Source organism: Danio rerio, chromosome 11 (assembly GCF_052040795.2).
Source record: "Danio rerio strain M-AB ecotype USA chromosome 11, GRCz13ab, whole genome shotgun sequence".
NCBI lineage: Eukaryota > Metazoa > Chordata > Actinopteri > Cypriniformes > Danionidae > Danio > Danio rerio.
Genome location: NC_141031.1, coordinates 45,520,724 through 45,542,577, shown reverse-complemented (window position 1 = coordinate 45,542,577; position 21,854 = coordinate 45,520,724). Strand labels below are relative to the sequence as shown.

At 37.4% G+C, this 21,854-nt stretch overlaps 1 protein-coding gene across 3 annotated transcripts; it reads left to right on the top strand.

Annotated features, from left to right (window-relative positions):
- Positions 1-95: 95 nt before the first annotated feature.
- On the top strand, positions 96-20,905 carry atp6ap1la (ATPase H+ transporting accessory protein 1 like a). 3 transcript variants are annotated; one of them, NM_001386711.2, is made up of 7 exons: positions 96-240; positions 11,843-11,883; positions 14,479-14,540; positions 15,027-15,262; positions 16,586-16,636; positions 18,852-19,095; positions 20,009-20,905. In NM_001386711.2, exons 1-7 carry the CDS (start codon positions 140-142, stop codon positions 20,243-20,245), a joined length of 972 nt encoding a protein of 323 aa, NP_001373640.1. In that variant the 5' UTR covers positions 96-139; the 3' UTR covers positions 20,246-20,905. The 3 variants fall into 3 exon arrangements, 1 of the variants encoding a protein (NP_001373640.1); XR_015501707.1 differs by having other exon boundaries at positions 117-240; positions 18,852-19,505; positions 19,691-20,905; XR_015501708.1 differs by having other exon boundaries at positions 117-240; positions 16,586-18,107; positions 18,453-19,095; positions 20,009-20,762.
- The last annotated feature ends 949 nt before the right edge of the window (positions 20,906-21,854 follow it).

Below are 21,854 nucleotides of genomic sequence, written 5' to 3'. Positions count from 1 at the left end.
CCCCGGATTAACCCTCCCACTACTCCTCTAATTGGCCTGCGCGCTTGTCAATCATCTCCTCAGACTGCGCCCGTCATCCAGCAGATTATGAAGCAGCAGTGCTCAGCATCATCTCCGGCAGACTCATCTGGATGTATACATGGCATCAACGTGGCGCCCGATGTCTCTCGCCTTATTTTCTTTTGTTTTCCTGCAGATATCCTCGTCTTACGAGCAACTATCCGCATTTGTGGAAGGAAGGTAAATGAAATATATTAAAATAAGCTTCTTTTGGACGTATTCTTTAGGGGGTCTCATTCATTCAGATGGCGAATTCGAGTGAAACAAAGGCTATGCATGCTGTGTATCTGCTTTATTACGGTTTTATTTAAAGAACATGGTGTAGGAGGAGGCAGAAATAAACTAATGTAGTGCCTGCATCCTTTGTCCACCCTTCATCCACATTGTGTCTGCATTGAGACTGAACTGAAGGGCTCTTGCAGTGAAACACTAGAGAAAATCCATTGGCATCAGTTTACAGGGCAAATCCATATTTGCTGCTAAAACTGCAGGCAGAGATGAGTGTTAGATAAGATCTGGGATTCAGGAATGATCACTGAAGGAATGTCGGGAATGTGGAGCATCTCCTGCTGTGAGCCGTCTATGAGAGAATCAATGAAATATGGGGATTAAAAGGATTTTATTCTCATTTTTTACAATTTCATTTGGATTTGTGTGGCATTCGCTGTTTCGTGCATCACATAAAACATTATTTGCAGAATGGAGATGCCAGGTCTCATTATCTGAGTCATTTATCTATTATATAAATGAGCCCGATGTGAGTTTATTATTGGAAATTGATGTGTTGATGCACTGATGGATGGACAACTTTTTAGTGTGTGAGTTTTGTTGATTTTGGATTGTCTATAAAGCTGTGATAAAACAATATTGTATGTTTTCGTTCTTTAAGTCATGTATTTATTTACAAATATTAGTTTTAGGAGTAATTATGTCTTATTTATAATATATATGATATTATAAAGAATATGTAATGTAATGTAAGATATTATATAATATGTGCATGGATTTAAATAAGAATGTAAAAATACATGAGAAATATATTGTTTTGGATACTATACAGATAGATAAATTACATAAATTAACTTTAATAATTACATTAATCAAATATTACTTGAATTTTGCCATGAATAATTGCATAAATCAACTTTAATAACTACATAAATTGAGTACTGCTTGAAATATGCCATGAATAATTACATAAGTCAACTTTAATAATTACATAAATTAAATATTGCTTGAAATTTTCCATGAATAATTACATAAATCAACTTTAATAATTAAATAAATCAAACATTGCTTGAATTTTTCCATGAATAATTACATAAATCAACTTTAAAAATTAGATGAAACAAATTTAATAATTACATAAATCAAAATTTGCTTGAATTTCGCCATGAATAATCAAATATTGCTTGAATTTGCCATAGATAAATGCATAAATTGACTTTAATAATAAAATAAATCAAATACTGGTCCACAATACTGGACCGTCCGCTACGCCACTGTCGCTGACATATGGTGCAGTAGCACTTCAGGGCGTCCCGAGTTCGAATCCCGGCTCGAGGACATTTCCCATGCCAACCCCAGTCTCTCTCCCGCTTCACTTCCTGTCTATAATATTGTCCTATCTAATTAATGAGGGCCAAAATTAAATCTTAAAAAACAAAATTGCCATAAATAATTCCATAAATACACTTTAATAATTACATAAATCAAAATTTGCTTGATTTTTCCTATCAATAACTGCATGGGTCAACTTTAATAATTACATAAAATAAATATTGCTTAAAATTTGCCATGAATAATTGCATAAATCAACTTTAATATTTGCATAAATCAAATTTTGCTTGAATTTTGCCTTAAAAATTTACATAAATCAGTTTTAATAATTAAATAAATCAAACATTGCTTGAATTTTGCCATGAATAATTACATAAATCAACTTTAAAAATTAGATGAAACAAATTTAATAATTACATAAATCAAAATTTGCTTGAATTTCGCCATGAATAATCAAATATTGCTTGAATTTGCCATAGAGAAATGCATAAATTGACTTTAATAATAAAATAAATCTAATACTGGTCCACAAAGTGGGACCGTCAGCTACGCCACTGTCGCTGACATATGGTGCAGTAGCACTTCAGGGCGTCCCGAGTTCGAATCCCGGCTCCCTGTCTCTCTCCCTGTCTCTCTCCCGCTTTACTTCCTGTCTATAATACTGTTCTATCTACTTAATAAAGGCCAAAAATAAATCTTTTTTAAAAATGCTATAAATAATTGCATAAATACACTTTAATAATTACATAAATCAAATTTTGCTTGATTTTTCCTATCAATAATTACATAAGTCAACTTTAATAGTTACATAAATTAAATATTGTTTGAAATTTGCCACGAATAATTTCGTAAATCAACTTTAATAATTTAAAAAAATCAAAGTTTGCTTGAATTTCACCTTGAATAATTGCATAAATCAACTTTAATAATTACATAAATCAAATATTGCTTGGATTTTTCCATAAATAATTACATAAAATAACTTTTCTAAACATTATATTCAGGTTTTTCAATGAAATGGCATTTATCTCTATAGAACTGGAGGGCGATTAAGAAATTATTCTATTATTATTTAATGTTATTATTTATTAATGTTTATTTATTTATAAACAAGAGAGTCATTTTAGGATCTAAACACATTTAGGGGTTTGGTAAATATACTCTAGGTTAATTTTACACATGAATTTTGTTTAAATATAATAAGTACTATATTGAAACATATAATGAATACATAAATATCATAAATAAATATAATAATTTAAATAATACAAATTAAATAATTGAGATGGTCCATATTTGACTAAATAATTAAATATAAATCAGCAAAAAAAGATAAAACATGGGGCAAAACTGTATTAAAATATAACAAATATCACAGATGATTACAAAGAAACATCAATCAACACATCAAATTAAACATGCAATTGCACAGAAAATCTGAAAGTGCTTTCTTTGTAAAACACACACCTATAATCTTAATTTACGACTGTATCCCAGCCTACGATACACAGATTTGATCTCATTTGCTACGTGAAGCAACTAAGCGCTGATTACATCATCTGATTGCTTTCAATGCAACATCGATTCATTTTTATGGCACATATGCTCAGTGTCTCTGCAATCACATTCATATTGCGGATCGCATTAAAAACACAGATCTAATTGGCAGCATATTGCTTTGTAGGAGCTGAATGTGTGCTGCGTTTCTCCACTGCCACTTGCACAGATGGAGTTTTACTACATGTAGGCCAGTCCGGGCTTTGGCTTGTGTATTAACAGATTTGATTTGGTGAAGCATCTAGATGCCGGCAGAAGTTTAAAGACGGGCACTAATCTGAGCGTCACCGCTGAAATATGTTACATGTGTTTTGAAGCGGTCAGCAGATTTCATTGATTATATAAATGCACCGACTCGCAACTCTGGCTCATACGGCAAAATACATACATATTTTCAAAGATATTTACACAAAATGGACAAAATGATATTTGATAAATATATTTAACTCAATCTATTTTCTATTTTTGAAAATATATTTTTAAATATCTACATTTTTAAAAAATCAAGATATATTTTACCCTCACTCTAAAAAACACAGGGTTAAAAATAACCCAAATTGGGTTGTTTTTAACCCTACTGCTGGGTAAATATGGGGCAGAACACATCGGGGGTTAAATTTACCCAAGTAATTGGGTTACTATTTTTAACCCCATAAATGGGTTGTTTTTTCTACCCAATAATTGGTTATTTTTACTTAAATAATAGGTTAATTTGATCCAAAAATGCACGCTAAACATGACCCAGCATGTGCTGTTTTTTTTTTTATGTTTTATTTATACAATGTGAAACATTACCAGAATTTACAAAGACATAAACATGTAACAATAAGCAAATACACTGAAGAGTATTTTGAGCAAATAGTAATAATAAAAATAAATAAACAATAATAAATAAAAATAAATAGATAAATAAAATAAAAAACAACAACACTAGTGCAATCTTATATACATAAAAAACAAGTCTACAATGTGTTGACCAGAAGTAGTTTCCCATAAAAGCTGGGCATTAGGGGGTGGGGACTCAATCAGAAGGAGCAGGGTCAAGCTGAAGAGTTTGGACATATTTGCGAAGGGGTTCCCACAAATTAATAAAAACAGTGCTAGTTCGGTGAAGAGAGTACCTAATTTTTTCTAATTTCATAAAATAAAGAACATTTCTTATCCAACAAGAGTGAGAAGGAGGGTGTGGGCTCTTCCAGTTCAGAAGAATTAATCTCCTAGCCAGAAGGGTTAAGACAATTGTGCTGTTTTGACTTGGTGGATGTTTAGCTGTGATCGCAGGTATGCAAAACGTGGTAGTAAGAAATTTTAAAATTCAGAAAGGTCTGACTAAGGGCTGCTATGAGCATAAATCTCATTTTAATCATCTGTAAATGCAAGGAATCTGCGTTTATGTTACACTATTTTCACTGTGATTGAACAAACTAGTGTATAATATGTGGTATTCCAGTCAGCCACTGCTGTGAGTTGATTTGACTCAAAAACCTGGGTTGAAACTACCCAAGACTCTGAAAATAACCCCCCAATATAACCCAAAATGCCTCAACCCAAGATTTGGGTAGAAAAAATAACCCCATGTGTTTTAGAGTGCTCCTTATATTCCGATATAGGAAACCAAATTCACACATATATACATATTTAATTATGTTGATTGGTTGATGTGCAATGAATATTTTTCCTTGGCCAGGAAAAACAAACTATGATGATGGATGGATGATAGATGAATATATGGATGATATATGGATGAATGAACAGATGAATGGATGGATAAATCAGTGATAGATGGTCAGATCATGGATGGATGATAGGGAGATGGACGGTTGATAGACGAATAGATGGATGGATGGATGATCGGATAGATGGATGATAGAAAGATGGATGAATGGATAATAGATTACAGTTTTTCCCAGTGGCTTTGGTGCATTTCTCACAACACTATTTACATTTGCACAACAGTTAATGCATTTCTCAAAACAATTAGTCATTTGTGCACATCACAGTATCAGTTTCTCATTCCTTCCAACAAATGTCAAATGCTTTTGGACATGCATTGCTTTCATACAACTCTCTGCTGTTTATAACATTATTATCTGCTTATGTCATGTCAGTCAGAATGAACTAATCTTGTGAATGCTGAATAGTCTCTCTATATAAATCTAATAGTCCTTATTTCATTACTGGAGTCATTACATACACAAATGTTAAACTTGTTGTCAAAATCTGTCAAGCTAATTTGATAAAAAAAAAAATCAATCTTTTTTATCTCATGAAAATGTCTAATAAATTGAACAATTTGATGAATGAATGTACCTGTGTATGTTGTAGGATCAGTTCCAGTATGTCCTGCATTATTGTTTACAGTTGTGCACAGCTCTACCCAAAGAGAGTGTATGTTTGTTGTATAAGGGTGTTTATTCTTTTGCACAACGCTGTTAATAAATTAGAATTGCAAAGAGCAAACGCAGTAAACATGTGAAACATACATATTCAATGTCTTGTATTTAGACATCTCACTAAATGCAGTGATGTCTCACTTTACTGTAGTGTTCAAATGGCTGTGCAAATAGTATACAGTGCTGTCTAGAGCATTTTCAGGAAGCATTCTCACCAAAATCTGACTTTTTTTATGCATTGGAAAACATTTTAGAGTAAACAGTTATAATGAAAACATGATGAAGCCATTTGACTATCCTGTTCATAAACAATGGCGTCAGGACTTTTCATCTTGATGACACTGACACTTTCATTGACATCAATACTTGCTCTTGAGGAATGAGCTCTCCATTTTGAGCAAGTGACACGCTTTTGCAGGTTACCCACAAGGTTTTGCAGTTTGTACTAATTGTTTTGAGAAATTCATTAACTGTTGTGCAAATGTAAATAGTGTTGTGAGAAATGCACCAAAGCCATTGAGAAAAACTGTCATTTATGGATGGATGATGGATGGTTAGATATTTGGATGAATGGATGGATAAATCAGTGATAGATGGTCAGATCATGGATGGACGAATGACAGATGGATTCATGGATGGATGAGAGACGAATAGATAAATGGACAGACACAGACAGACAGAGATAGATAGACAGATAGACAGACAGACAGACAGACAGACAGACAGACAGACAGATAGATAGATAGATAGATAGATAGATAAATGGATGAACGATAGACGGATGGATGAATGATACATGAATGGATGGATAAATCAGAGATAGATGATCGGAATAATTAAAATAAACTAATTTTTGAATAAAAGATTTTTTTTTGCCAAAATTCTTTAAAAATATGTTTATATAGGCGGTTCATTCCGCTGTGGCAACCCATGATTAATAAAGGAACTATGCAGAAAAGAAAATGAATGTTTATATACAGTGGAAGTCAGAATTTTCCACCCCCCTGTTTATTTTTTCCCCCTATTTCTGTTTAACTGTGTTACGGTACGGGATTGAAGCTGGAAAAAAACAGGTGTAGGATCCAATTGCAGATTTTAATGTGAGAGTGCAGCGACGGTGACAAAAATCCAAAAAAATCAAAGTGACAAAAAAAACAAACGAGGAACTCAAACAGATTAAACTAGAACTAGACTTTGACAACTATGACAAGATACAAAGCTGGATTCAGAAAACACATACCAACAAGATGACAACGACCAACAGAGGATGAATGACTGAATATATAGTCCAGGTAATCAACAGAGAACGGAGACAGCTGTGGTTGCAAATCAGTGTAGATGACAGACCGGGTGTGTGTGCGAAAGAATGTATGGAAATGTAGTTCTTAAGCCACTGTAGTTCGCTGGGAGTAGCTGGCGAACTACAGTGGCATCTATTGGACAAACACAACGTAGAACAGATTTCTTCAACACATTTCTATTCATAATAGTTTTAATAACTCATTTCTAATATTATTTATTTTATTTTTTTCATGATGACAGTAAATAATATTTTACTATATCTTTTTCAAGACACTTCTATACACTGTGACATTTAAATGCTTTACTAGGTTAATTAGGTTAACTAGGCAGGTTAGGGGAATTAGGCAAGTTATTGTATATAACCCTAACGATTGTTTGTTCTGTAGACTATTGAAAAAAAATTAGCTTAAAGGGGCTAATAATATTGACCTTAAAATGGTGTTTTAAAAATTAATACCTGCTTTTATTCTGGCTGAAATAAAACAAGTAAGACTTTCTCCAGTAGAAAGAATATTATCAGACATACTGTGAACATTTCCTTGACCTGTTAACCGTCATTTGGGAAATATTTAATAAAGAAAAAAATTCAAAGGGGGCTAATAATTCTGACTTCAACTGTATATATTTACCGTATGGCGGTACAGATAAACCACTGCCAACTCAGACAGAAGTCAGGGTTTTTTGTGCGCTTTCCTTCAGGCTGCTCCTCACCGGTCTGTGCGGGTCAAGTTAAGTCAACGCAGACTCACGGTTTTGCTAAATATAGTTATGTAACAATATCATCCAACAATAACAGAATGCTAAAACCTCCCACATGTCCCTCGTGGGCTTCTGTTCATCACAGGAATCCAAGAGACAGAATTACTGATGCACTAAACAAATGATTCATTGCATTTACTACATTTCTTTAAGGTAAGTGGTTGCAAACAATTTATACGAGCTGAATTTAAACAAGCAAATTAAGCTGAACATTACTAAATTTAATTAGTTTGTTTTAATTTAGCCCATATACATTACTTGCAACCACTTACCTTAAATAATTTAAGTAAATCCAGTGAATAATGTTTTTCAGTGATGCCATTTGTCAGGGAAGTATAAAGGAGCGCTGCGGGTCTGATGTTGTTTACAGCGCAGGTGAATAAACAACACCTCCCCTTCATGCACAAGGACAGAAGTGCAGGTCACACTGTGGGAGACCTGAGCTGATAAATGACTTTATATTGGCCTGAGGGTGCACACGGACACTACACTACATGCTTTTGTTATTGAAACATGGAGGTTAAAAGCATTTTGAAGATGGATAGTGTTTGTTACATGCTGCATGGTGGTGATTTGATGGATGGATGATGCATGGATGGATGGAGGGATGGATGGAGGGTAGAATGAATGTATGGATGGATCAGTAATAGATGCCTGGATATATGGATGAATTTATGGATGAATATGGATGGTTATAGGTGGATGGATGGATAGATAGATGGACGGATAGATGAAGGGAGGGATTGATGAATGGATGGATTTATCAGTGATAGATGACTGGATGTGTGGATGAATTTATGGACGAATCATAAATGGTTATGTGGATGGATGGATGATAGTGGAATAGATATATCTATGGATGAATGGATGAATGGATGGATTTATCAGTGATAGATGACTGGATGTGTGGATGGATAGATAAACGGACTAATGATGGATGAATAGTAGTTGAATAAAAGGATGAATGACAGAGGTATAGGTGGATGGATGATCATAAGTGGATGAATGATAGACGGATGGATGATGGATGGGTGATAGATGGATGGGCGGATGATAGTTGAATATATGAATGGATGATGGATGGTTTAGTAATTGATGATCAGATCATGGATGAGTGATAGACTGATGAATGGATGATAGACGAATAATTGGATGGATGATAGATGAATAGATGGATAAATCAGTGATGGACGGAGGGACGGACGGACGGACAGACAGATAGATTAATAGATGAATGGAAGGATGGATGGATGGATGGATGGATGAAAGGATAAATCCATAATAGATGATTGGATGGATGGATGGATGGATGGATGGATGATAGAAAGATGGATGAATGACAGATGGAAAAATGGATGGATCATTGATGGATGGATGAATGGATGATAGATGAATAGATGGATAAATCAGTGATGGATGATCGGTAGATAGATAGATGGATAGATAGATGGATAGATAGATAGATAGATAGATAGATAGATAGATAGATAGATAGATAGATAGATAGATAGATAGATAGATAGATAGATAGATAGATAGATAGATTGATAGATAGATTGATAGATTGATGGATGGATGTACCATAGAATGGATGATAGACGAATAATTGGATAAATCAGTGATGGACAGAGGGACGGGCGGATGGACGGACGGACGGACAGACAGACAAATAGATAAATAGATGAATGGAAGGATGGATGAATGGATGGATGGATGGATGAAAGGATAAATCCATGATAGATGATTGGATGGATGGATGGATGGATGGATGATAGAAAGATGGATGAATGACGATGGAAAAATGGATGGATCATTGATGGATAGATGAATGGATGGATGATAGATGAATAGATGGATAAATCAGTGATGGATGATCGGTAGATAGATAGATAGATAGATAGATAGATAGATAGATAGATAGATAGATAGATAGATAGATAGATAGATAGATAGATAGATAGATAGATAGATAGATAGATAGATAGATAGATAGATAGATCGAACGGATGAACAGACGGATGGACGGATGGATGGATGGATGGATCAGTGATAGACGATTGGATGGATGGATGACAGATGGATACATGATAGATGGATGGCTGGACAACTTAATGATAGATGGATAGATCATAGATGGATAAAGAATAGATGGATGGGTGATGGATGGATGTACCATAGATGGATGAAAGATAGATGGATGATAGATGATAGATGGATAGATTGGTAATAGATGAATAGATGTATCACAGATGGATGGATAAGAGACTGATGGATGGATGACGGATGATGAACGGATTGATGAATAGTTGTCTGGATGGATCGACGAATGGAAGGACGAATGAATGGATGCATAGAAAGAATTAATGGATGGATGATTAGAGATTATGGACTGATGAATGAATGGATATAAAGGATGAATGGATGATGGATGAATGATAGACATGGATTATAGATAATGGACGGATGAATGGATGGAAGATAGACCGATGGGGGGATGGATCAATGGACGGATAGGCAGACAAACAAAGGCATGGATGGATAGTAGTCAAATGAATGGATGGATGGATTCCAGAAAAATGGATGGATGATAGACAGATAGATGGTTGATAGATGATGGACAATGGCTGGATGGATAGATGAATTAATGGATAATAAATTAATAGATAGATGGATAGATAAATGAACAGAAACAGAGCTGCTTCTCTTACTGTAGAACACACTGATAAATTAGTGTAATATATATCTATATCTGAGTCAGTCTGCTTCATCTTTCCTCCGCAGTAACCGCAGACATTTGATCTCTGAGCACCATCCTCAGACTCAGACTGACCCATAATCAGCTCTGAGATCCAGGTTAAGCCCATTCCAGCAGCATTACTCACCGATTACACCTTTAAACTGCCCCTCTTTCAATAATCCGTCTTACTGTTCCAGAAGTCTGAAGAACACACTGTGAACGCAGCTCACCCAACATATGCTTTCACAAACGACCCTTCCGGTACATTTCATCCACTCTGGGGTGAGTTGGAGTCTTAATTTGGCCACAACTTTCTCTGATTCAGCAAATGGAATAGTTTTGGGCGGCAAATCTTATTTTGACTCATATATTGGGAAGATGCTTTGAAAGTTTTCAAAAACTCAACAATGGTCGCCCACTGAAGCTGAGCAGGGCTGCGCCTTGTAACTACCTGGATGGAGACCACATGGGAAAGCTAGGTTGGTGTTGGAAGTGGTGTTAGTGAGGCCAGTAGGGGGTCAACCTGTGGTCTCTGTGGGTCCTAATGCCCCAGTATAGTAAAGGGGACACTATACTGCTCAGTGAGCGCCGTCTTTCAGATGTTAAACCGAGGTTCTGACTCTCTGTGATCATTAAAAATGCCAGGATTCATTCATTTTCTTGTTGGCTTAGTCCCTTTATTAATCAGGGGTCGCCACAGCGGAATGAACCGCCAACTTATCCAGCAAGTTTTTACGCAGCGGATGCCCTTCTAGCTGCAACCCATCTATGGGAAACATCCACACACACACTCATACACTACGGACAATTTAGCCTACCCAATTCACCTTTACCACGTTTTTCGACTTGTGGAGGCTCCAATCACTCTACCCAAATATGACAGAAACGGTACCCCCACTCTGAGTCTCTAGGCATCATCATAGGACGCCCAATCAACCTATCTACCTGTTCACTGTTCATCCTCTTACTTCCCTTCCCCTTCATCCCACTGTTCTCCCACCATCCCCTTCATCCCTACAATAAAGTCCAGCTCAAAGTGTGGCGTGGTCTCTGCCGGTGAAAAGTTGGTGGTTCATTCCGCTGTGGTGACCCCTGTTGAATAAAGGGACTAAGCCGAGGGAAAATAAATGAATGAAAAACAGTTTAGGTGGCACGGTGGCTCAGTGGTTGTCGCCTCAGAGCAAGAAGGTCGCTGGTTTGAGTCCCGGCTGGGCCAGTTGGCATTTCTGTGTGGAGTCTGCATCATGTTCTTAGCGTAGGTTTGCTCCGGTTTCCCCCACAGTCCAAACACATAAGGGAACTGGATGAACTAAATTGGTCGTAGTGTATGAGTGTGTGTAAATGTGTGTATGGGTGTTTCCCAATACTGGGTTGTGAATGGAAACATATGCAGGACTAATTCTTTCCGCTCTGGTGAGCAGGTTTCAGATAAATGTTTATGATTAATAAAACACACTTTTATTTCTTCTTACAGCTCAGATGATGCACCGTCGAGAGACATCAGCATTCAAGATGGTGAGTTGTTTTTGATAAATATCAGGGTTTAATCTTTCTTAAGTGGCTCCTTGAATCGCTTAAGCATTAAAGCTTAGTGTTTCATATTTGATATGCAAATTTCCAACTCTTATCTTGACATTACAGTGAGATAACCGACATTCAGGGGCGCAACTACACATTGACTGAGGGGTATGCAGGTTCAAATTTTGTGTGATCCCTCTTATTTTATATTAATTAATTAATAATAAATTAAGATTTGAGAACCAAATTTTTGAAGACAAATTTTCAGATTAATCTTATACTTTTAACATTATGTATGATTTGACAGTTTATTTTTATAAAAATAAAAGCAAATCTAAACAGTTACATCTACATGAACACTTTCGGCTGTGGGACTGCATGTTATTGTGTTAAATGATTTTGAATTAAACAATAACAATATTATATTCGTTTAAAATGCAAAATAATATTTTTTAACAAAACATATTTATTTATTTTTATTATTTGAAACTTTTAATAAGGATAATTTTAAAAATAGTTTTGGCACAACGGCGCCCCCCCATGTGTGGCGCCCCTATGCGCCGCATATACTGCATACCCCCTTGTTGCGCCACTGCCGACATTTAATATGTATTTTATGTTAAGTAGGGAAGCAGCACTGTGGTTCAGTGGTCAGCACAGTCACCTCACAGCAAGAAGGTCGCTGGTTCAAGTCCCAACTTGACCAGTTGGCATTTCTGTGTGTTTCATATTTGATATGCAAATTTCGAAATCTTATTTTAACATTACTTTGACGTTCTTATTTAATAATAATAATAATTCCTTACATTTATATAGCCCTTTTCTAGGCACTCAAAGCGCTTTACACAATGGGGGGAAACTCCTCATCCACCACCAGTGGATTGACAATTCCTATTTGTTCTCCCAGTGTCAGCGTGGGTTTGCTCAGGATGCTCAGGTTTTCCCCACAGTCCAAACGCATGCGCTATAGGGGAATTGGGTAAACTAAATTGACCGTAGTGTATGTGTATGAATGTTAGAGTGTATGGGTGTTTCCCAGTACTGGGTTGCGGCCGGAAGGGCATCCGCTGTGTAAAACATATGCTGGAATAGTTGGCGGTTCATTCCGCAGTGGTGACCTCTGAAATAGAGACGAACGAAAATGAATGATTGAATATTAAGTAGTTTGTAACAAACTTCTCATTGATTGGCTTTAACGTTGAACCAATTGCATATTTTGCTCTGAATAATGGGGTATATGCCGAAGCATGCTAATGGGAGTTTTAATTTGCCAGTAACCTGGGTTAAGCGCTTCCGGCGAACTGTATGCAATGCAAAAACCGGCGCGTTTAGGGTCTGTTTTCTGTAAAAATCAGCGATCTCCACTAGCTGAGTGATGTCCGATTTAAAGTGGGTCTCAGATTGTACACGAGCACTGCATTAAATCACATTTCCCCCCGCCATGTCTTTATAATATGAGCATTTATTTTACCCCAGTATATTCAATGGAGCTTCTGCGTTAGCCTGCCGATTCTGACAGGAGCGTGGGAGTAAACAGCTTTTCGTCTCGTTTTACGCTAAAGCAACTAAATGAATGCCTAAGTTTATTTAACTGAATGTATTTTAATGACATTACAACATCAATGCTGTAAAAGGAACCGTAAAAAATGGAAAAAAGTTCACAATAACAGGTCACCAGAAGTTTATCAGTATGGTAAAAACACTAGCTCGGCATATACCCTATATTGAGATAGATTTGCTCTCTATATTATCACTGCATCATGTTATATGATTAAAAAACAGCCAAATGCATCAAATGTAACACTTAGATAAAACATATGCAAACACTTAAGTATACACTTTAGTTTTTTAAAAGATTATTTTTCATGTTTTTCAGGCTTACATGCAACCCTGATCTATATAAATTGCTCTATAAATAACTTATTTGTTAGATTAAATATGAATATAGTTAGCTATGAAACGAAAATGCTTTACATAAATGAACAGTTTGATTTTTAATTCAATGTAAATTAAATTTAAATTAATTTAATGTGCTTTAAATATGAAGAAAAAATGTGTGTACAGTTGAGCCCTCCTGAATATGTCTTCCTCAATTTCTGTTTAATGGACCGCAGATTTTTATCAACACATTTCTAAGCTGAATAGTTTTAATAATTCTAATAACTGATTTATTTTATCTTTGCCATGATGACGGAAAATAATATTTTACTAGATGTTCTTCAAGACACTTTTATACAGCTTAAAGTAACTTTTAAAGGCTTAACTAGGGTAATTAGGCAGGTTAGGGTAATTAGGCAAGTCATTGTATAACAGTGATTTTTCTCTGGAGACAACCCAAAACAAATATTGCTTAAGGGGGCTAATAATATTGACCTTAAAATGATTTTGAAAAAATTAATAACTGCATTTATTCTAGCCGAAATAAGACAAATAAGACTTTCTTCAGAAGAAAAAATATTATCGGAAATCCTGTGAAAAAATCCTCAATCTGTTCAACATCATTTGAGAAATATTTAAAAAAAAAAGTTAAAAAAGGAGAAAATTGCAAGAGGGCTAATAAATTTGACTTCAACTGTGTATGTGTGTGTGCAGGAGGATCGGGCAGCTCTAGTTCTCTGTCCGCAGCTGAAGCTCCACTCCGTCGGGCTCTGCAGGTGAGTTTTGTGCGTCTGCCAGCGGCTCCAGACTGACCTTGCAGATTCACCTCCAAACTCCACAGCAGTTTAATCCTGCACAGATGCATTATCTTTGGAAAAAACAGATTACACACACATGCTACATTTTCAATCAGGAGTCTGTGTCCCGAAATCACTCAAATTTTCCTTTCTCTGGTTTGAGCTCCGGCTGGGTCAGTTGGCGTTTCTGTGTGGACTCTGCATGTTCTCCCCGTGTTGGTGTGGGTTTCCTCTGGGTGCTCCGGTTTCCCCCACAAGTCCAAACACATGCGCTATAGGGGAATTGAGTAACTAAATTGGCCGTAGTGTTTGTGTGTGAATGAGTGTGTATGGGTGTTTCCCAGTACTGGGTTGCAGCTGGAAGGACATCCACTGTGTAGAACGTTTGCTGGATAAGTTGGCGGTTAATTAATGCTCACTTGAATGGTAGTGTGTGTCACTGATGTTACCGTGTGTTTGTTTCAGCCGTACGGATGGCAGCTAGACGTTCCTCCTCGCAGAAAGCTGCTTCAGTCTCCAGGATTGTTGCTTTATTCTCCTCTTAGTGTGACGTACAACGGCAAGACCTGCATCCTTTTCAGGGCCAGGAAGCTGGCCATCAGGTACAGAAACCACAGTCTGGTGGATCTCACAGAGAAAACCTTCAGCCCAGACGCACCGCTCGACACCAAAGGATCCTTCTGCAGTAAAGATAAAGCCATGTAAGTCACACTGAAAACCGTCAGTCATCTACACTATATTTGACTCTAAATAATGTCACAATTACTACTGCTGTTATATACTATACACTAACAGAGCTGGGTATTGAAGGATATTATTATTATTATTATTATTATTATTATAAGTTGAATTATTAGATTTGCTGTTAATTTTTTTTTATTCTTTGTCAAATATTTCCAAATAATGTTGAACAGATTCAGGAAATTTTCAAAGTGTTTCCTATATATATTTTTTCTTCTGGAGAAAGTCTTATTTGTTTTATTTCAGCTAGAATAAAAGCAGCTTTTAATTTTTAAAAAAACATTTTACGGTCAATATTATTAGCCCCCTTAAGCTTGAAAGCCTATGACTCAACCAACACTTGAGTGCAGAAATATCTTTAACATTCTGATTAGATCTAATGATTATCTATATACCTCATATACACTCACCGGCCACTTTATTAGGTACACCTGTCCAACTTTACACAAATTTCTAATCAGCTAATCACATGGCAGCAACTCAATGCATTTAGGCATGTAGACATGATCAAGACGATCTGCTGCAGTTCAAAGCGAGCATCAGAATGGGGAAGAAAGGGGATTTAAGAGACTTTGAACGTGGCATGGTTGTTGGTGCCAGACGGGGTAGTCTGAGTAAATCAGAAACTGCTGATCTACTGGGATACCCACGCACAACCATCTCTAGGGTTTACAGAGAATGGTCAGGAAAAGAGATAATATCCAGTGAGCGGCAGTTCTGTGGGCGCAAATGCCTTGTTGATGCCAGAGGTCAGAGGAGAATAGCCAGACTGGTTCCAGCTGATAGAAAGGCAACAGTAACTCAAATAAGCACTCCAAATTTTAACATGCTCAATCCAATAGAGCACCTTTGGGATGTGGTGGAACGGGAGATTGGCATTATGGATGTGCAGCCTACAAATCTTCAGCAACTGCATGATGCTATTATGTCAATATGGAGCAAAATCTCTGAAGAATATTTCCAGTACCTTGTTGAATCTAAGGCACGAAGGATTTAAGCAGTTCTGAAGGCAAAAGGGGGTCCAACCCGGTACTAGTAAGGTGTACCTAATAAAGTGGCCAGTGTGTGTGTGTGTGTGTATAATTAACTTTTTAAAAAAATAATGTTTAAAACTATCTTCTTAATATTTAGTATTGGCCACAGTTTCATTTTTATTTATTTATTTTTTATTTAAATTTCAAGCAGTTTAATAGTCACCTAAAATATTGCAAAATACCCCAGTTTGGATTTAAAAGTTTAAAATAAAAAAGTTATAAATTTTTATGTATTTTGTTATTGGCCAGACTCAATCTGCGCTTCGGTGATGTGGAAGATCTTCGAGGACTCTCCATCAGGTTATATCTTCTTCTTCTTCTTCTTCTTCTTATTATTATTATTATTATTTCTGAGTATTAGCCTATACTGATGCTGTTACAAACAACTGTGACTTTATATATTTTTATGGTGGTTTTACCAGGCTATTACTATTTGTAGCATAGCTAGCATGACTTGGAATGTTGCAAGCATGTTTAGCTTTTTGCTAGTCTAAATTAGCATGCTGTTAGCCTATCCCTACCATCTGTAACATGTTTTAGCATGTACTATGATTGTTAGCACATTGCTAGGTTTAATTAGCATGTGTAATATTGTTGATACATGGCTTACATGAATTACAATGTTTTTAGCATGGGTCTAGCCTGTTTAGCTTTTTATTAGCCTAAATTAACATGATGTTATCCTGTTTTTACCATCTGTATCATGTTGTTAACAAAGGTTTGGCCTACATGTTTTAACATGTTACTAGTATTGTTAGCACATTGTTATGATTAATTAGCATGTCTAGTATTGTTGACACATGCTTAAATTAGCATGCTGTTAGCCTATTTCTACCATCTGTATGCTGTTAGCACCTTTTAACAGGTTACTAGCATTGTTAGCACATTATTAGGATTAATTAGCATCTATAGTATTGCTTACACATGGATAACACAATTTACAATGATGCTAGCATGGGTCTCACCTGTTTAGCTTTTTGTTAGCTTAAATTAACATGCTGTTAGCCTATTTCTACCATCTGTATGTTGTTGGAACATGTTTTAACATGTTACTTGCATTGTTAGCACATTATTATGATTAGTTTGCATGTCTAGTATTGACACATGGTGAACACAAATGACATTGTTGCTAGCACGGGTATAGCCTGTTTAGCTTTTTTTTAGCCTAAATTAGCATGCTGTTATCCTATTTCTACCATCATGTTTTAACAGGTTAATAGCATTGTTAGCACATTTGGATTATTTAGCATGTCTAATATTGTTGACACGTGGCTAACACGAACTGCAATGTTGCTAGGATAGGTCTAGTCTGTTTAGCTATTTTTTAGCCTAAATTAGCATGCTTTTAGCCTATTTCTAATATCTGTATGTTGTTGACACATGTTTTAACATGTTAATAGCATTGTTAGCACATTATTAGAATTATTTAGCATGTCTAGTATTGTTGACACATGGTTAACACAAATTACAATGTTGCTAGCACAGGTATAGCCTGTTTAGCTTTTTATTAGCCTAAGTTAGCATGCTGTTAGCCTATTTCTACCATCTGGTTGTTGTTAGCACATGTTTTAACGTGTTAACATCATTATTAGCACATTATAAGAATTATCTAACATGTCTAGTATGCTTGACACATTGCTAACACAAAATACAATGTTGCAAGCATGGGTATAGCCTGTTTCACCCTTTTGCTAGCCACAATTTGTACCATCTTTAGCATATTATTAACGTGTTATAACATAAGACCGACATGACCCTGCTGAAAAATCCAGCTTAAACCAGCCTAGGCTGGTTGGCTGGTTTTAGCTGGTCGACCAGGCTGGTTTTAGAGGGTTTTGACCACTTCCAGGCTGGTTTCTAGCAATTTCCAGTCTGGTCTTAGCTGGTCAGGCTGGGACATGACCCGCTAAAACCAGCTTGTCCAGCCTAGCCAAGCTGGGAGTCCAGCCAAAACCAGCTATATCCAGCTTAAACCAGGCTGGTCAAGCTGGATTTGGCTGGTCATTTTCCAGCCTGACCAGCTAAGACCTGGCTGGAAATAGCTGGAAACCAGCCTGGAAATGGCCAAAACCCCTCTAAAACCAGCCTGGTTAACCAGCTAAAACCAGCCAACCAGCCTAGGCTGGTTTAAGCTGGATTTTTCAGCAGGGTATTCTCGCATGGTTAGCATATTTTTCAGATGAATTAACATTAGACTAGTTAACATATGGCTAACACGAATTCGAATGTTGATAGCATGGGTCTAGCCTGTATAACCCTGCCAGGTTAGCATTTTACAAAATGACTGTCAATTAAATGGGCATAAATCATAACATAACATTAAATATAACGTGCAATCTTTGTCGATATATTTAATACAATTTCTTTAAATGTAGTTCCTCTAATCTGAATCGTACATTTTGTATACTGATATTGCATGTTATTAAACTAAGTCAACTGAGCAGAACTAATTTCTAATGGGTTTTCTGACAGATAAACCCACATAACCGTCCCATATCTGTGTTTTTACCTCCAGGCTACAGATGTCAAACACGTTTTATGAGTCGGCAGGACAGAACTGGTTCACGCTCGATAACGTGCACATCCATTACAACTGGACGTACGAGGCCACGTTTAATGCCACAGATGTGTACGCGCCATCCACCAACTCATACCACTGCCAGCACGTCAGCAGCCTGCAGAAATACGACACGCTGCTGGTGCCCAGTGCCAACACTGACCACGCAGCAAACTGGCACATCACGTTCACAGACTTCCAGGTTGGCAGATAACACTTTCCCTCTGTCCTCCGCTGATATTGGGAGTCGTAGCATCGTGCGCTGTATTTTTAGTGGCTGTAATGTGGGTGTAATGTGGTTACACAAGCTTGTGGTTTGGCATTAGTCTGTATGAAATGACTGTGTGGAAGAACATGCAGAGTTTGGGTGAAATTGAATGCTGTTTACTGGGAAATTTTGAGCTTTGCCTGCAAGATCAGAATGAGGGAGGATGGATGGATAGATGAATGGATGGATGGATTAATGACATATTAAGAGTGAATGGACGGGTGAACAGAATGAATGGTGATAGATTAATGAATGAATGGATTATATGACATGTTATATTGATGAATAGTAAATGGGTGGATGGATGGATGGATGGATGGATGGATGGATGGATGGATGGAAAGGTATATGAATGATGGATGGATGGATTGATTGAATGATAGATGAATGATGGATGGATGGATGGAATTTCAGATGATAGATTGGTGGATGGATGGATGGATGGATGGAATAGGTGATGGATGGATGGATGAATAATAGATGACTGAAGAATAATGGATGATAAATGGATGGATAAATTGATGAATAGATAGATTAAAAGATTCATTAGATAAATAGATAGACAGACAGATAGACAGACAGACGGACGGACGGACGGACGGACGGACGGACGGACGGACAGACAGACAGACAGACAGACAGACAGACAGACAGACAGACAGACAGACAGACAGACAGACAGACAGACAGACAGATAGATAGATAGATAGATAGATAGATAGATAGATAGATAGATAGATAGATAGACTGATAGATTGATAGACTGATAGATTGATAGATAGATGATAGATACTATCAACAATATAATCTGTAAACTGCATAACTCTGACTCTGTTTCCCCTCTCAGATCCAGGCCTTCAATGTTCAGTCTAGTAAGTTCGCTCCAGCCAGTGACTGCGCCACTTTCTTCACTCCAGCCATCCTGATGGGTCTGATCACGTCTCTGATCCTGCTGCTGGTTCTGGCCTACGCCCTGCACATGGTAGTGCATCTGAAGCACATCGACCGCTATGAAGAGCACAAGACCACGGTTTATTTCCCACGCAGCACAGAAGCCGAGTGCACAGAGAAGAACAACCTCTAGAGGGCGCCGCGCTGGACTCAATGATCCAGACTGACTCCTGTCCGCACCGCCGCCTGGGACTGACTGCACCACGCCAGTGATGTCATTGTGGTGGGACAGTGCAAGTCCGAATCCGGCTCCTTCGGGACATCCGAGGATTTGGAGATTTTTCTCACCAAAAACGAAAATCTAGGAATTTAAATGTTTTTAGCGTCGGGTTTGGCGAGAGGTTTTCTGGAGGATTGTGGGAATGCAATCGCAACTGAAAGTAATGATGCATTGGATTTACTACATTTTTTTAAAAGGTTAAATTGTTAATATTTTTTATTCGTATTCAAATATTTCCCAATTGATATTAAACAGATTCAGGAAATTTTCACAGTCTTTCCTATAATATTTTTTCTTCTGAAGAAAGTCTTATTTGTTTTATTTCGGCTAGAATAAAAGCAGTTTTTCATTTTTTTAGGCCATCAATATTTCTATCCCCCTTAAGCAATATTTGTTTTTTCCAACCCGGGCTCATTGTGGAAACGTAGCCCCGCGGACGTTTCTGCGGACCGCGATTTACGTCCCGGGAGGTACGTATTCGAGCGTTTTTTTGTTTTCGTGGATCCGCGAGAGGCCGCTGTGCGCGCTTTTTCGCGTCTCGGGCGCCGTTCTCACGCGAAAAGCCGCCGGATCAGAAAAAAAAAAAAAAAGCAAAAGCCCTCGTCTTCGATTTCGACCGAGTTTTCGGATCCCGCCGCGTTTTTGCCCTTATTTTCCGGATTCCGTTTTTCGTCTTACCTGATTGCCGGAACCCGCTGTTTCCCGGACTCGATCCCGGTTGTCGTCCACCGCGGCCGGCTCCGGCTCCTCCTCCTCCGGGGCCTCCGCTCCGCCGACGCAACGCTGTGAGCTAGGCGGACAAACTGATCGGGTCGGGAAAGCCCTCCACTTGGAGGCGAGCGCGAAGAGGAGGGGCGGAGCGGCGCCACACCGCCCCGCAGCGTTCGCTCGAAAAAAACCAAACGCGGCCTTATGTACCTCCGGCAACGTAAATCGCGGTCTCCAGAAACGTCCGCGGGGCTACGTTTCCAGAATGAGCTTGGGTTGGTTTTTTCGATTGTCTACAGCAGGGTTTAATAAACTTCTCAGCCCACTACCCCCAAAAAATCCGAGGTGGTTATAAATATATAAACCTTGCACACAACAGCACACACATACCAATAGGTCCAAGTCTATTCATCGTTTAATTTTGGAGAACGCCACATGGAGATCTTCCTCCATGTTTAGTTATGGCCTGTATTTATTTTTAATGTATGTGAGGGCAGTAAAGGTGTCAGAAAGTTTAACCGGGTGCCATAAAATCAATGTGTGTATTGCTGTGTCTTTAATATAACCTCAGGGGTCGCAAACAAATAAATACAAATGTAAAGGCTGGTGGCTTTTTATTTGCATGTTTTTAATGTAACTATTGCATTAAAAAAATCCGTAGGTTATGGATAAAATATGGTAATTCTTATAGTTTAATTAAATTAAGATGACATTTGGAAATCACCAAGCGACCCCCCTCATTGTCCTGCGACCCCACTTTGGGAATCACTGGTCTACAGGACAAACCACAGTTATACAAGACTTTCCTAATCAC

What these genes read in the sequence shown, in the direction of transcription:
- atp6ap1la (NM_001386711.2), top strand. Translation starts at nt 140, where the DNA reads ATGGCATCAACGTGGCGCCCGATGTCTCTCGCCTTATTTTCTTTTGTT. An exon ending in TCCGCATTTGTGGAAGGAAG is followed by an intron (nt 241 to 11,842) that starts GTAAATGAAATA and finishes TTCTTCTTACAG; the next exon opens with CTCAGATGATGCACCGTCGA. An exon ending in CTTCGAGGACTCTCCATCAG is followed by an intron (nt 16,637 to 18,851) that starts GTTATATCTTCT and finishes TTTTACCTCCAG; the next exon opens with GCTACAGATGTCAAACACGT.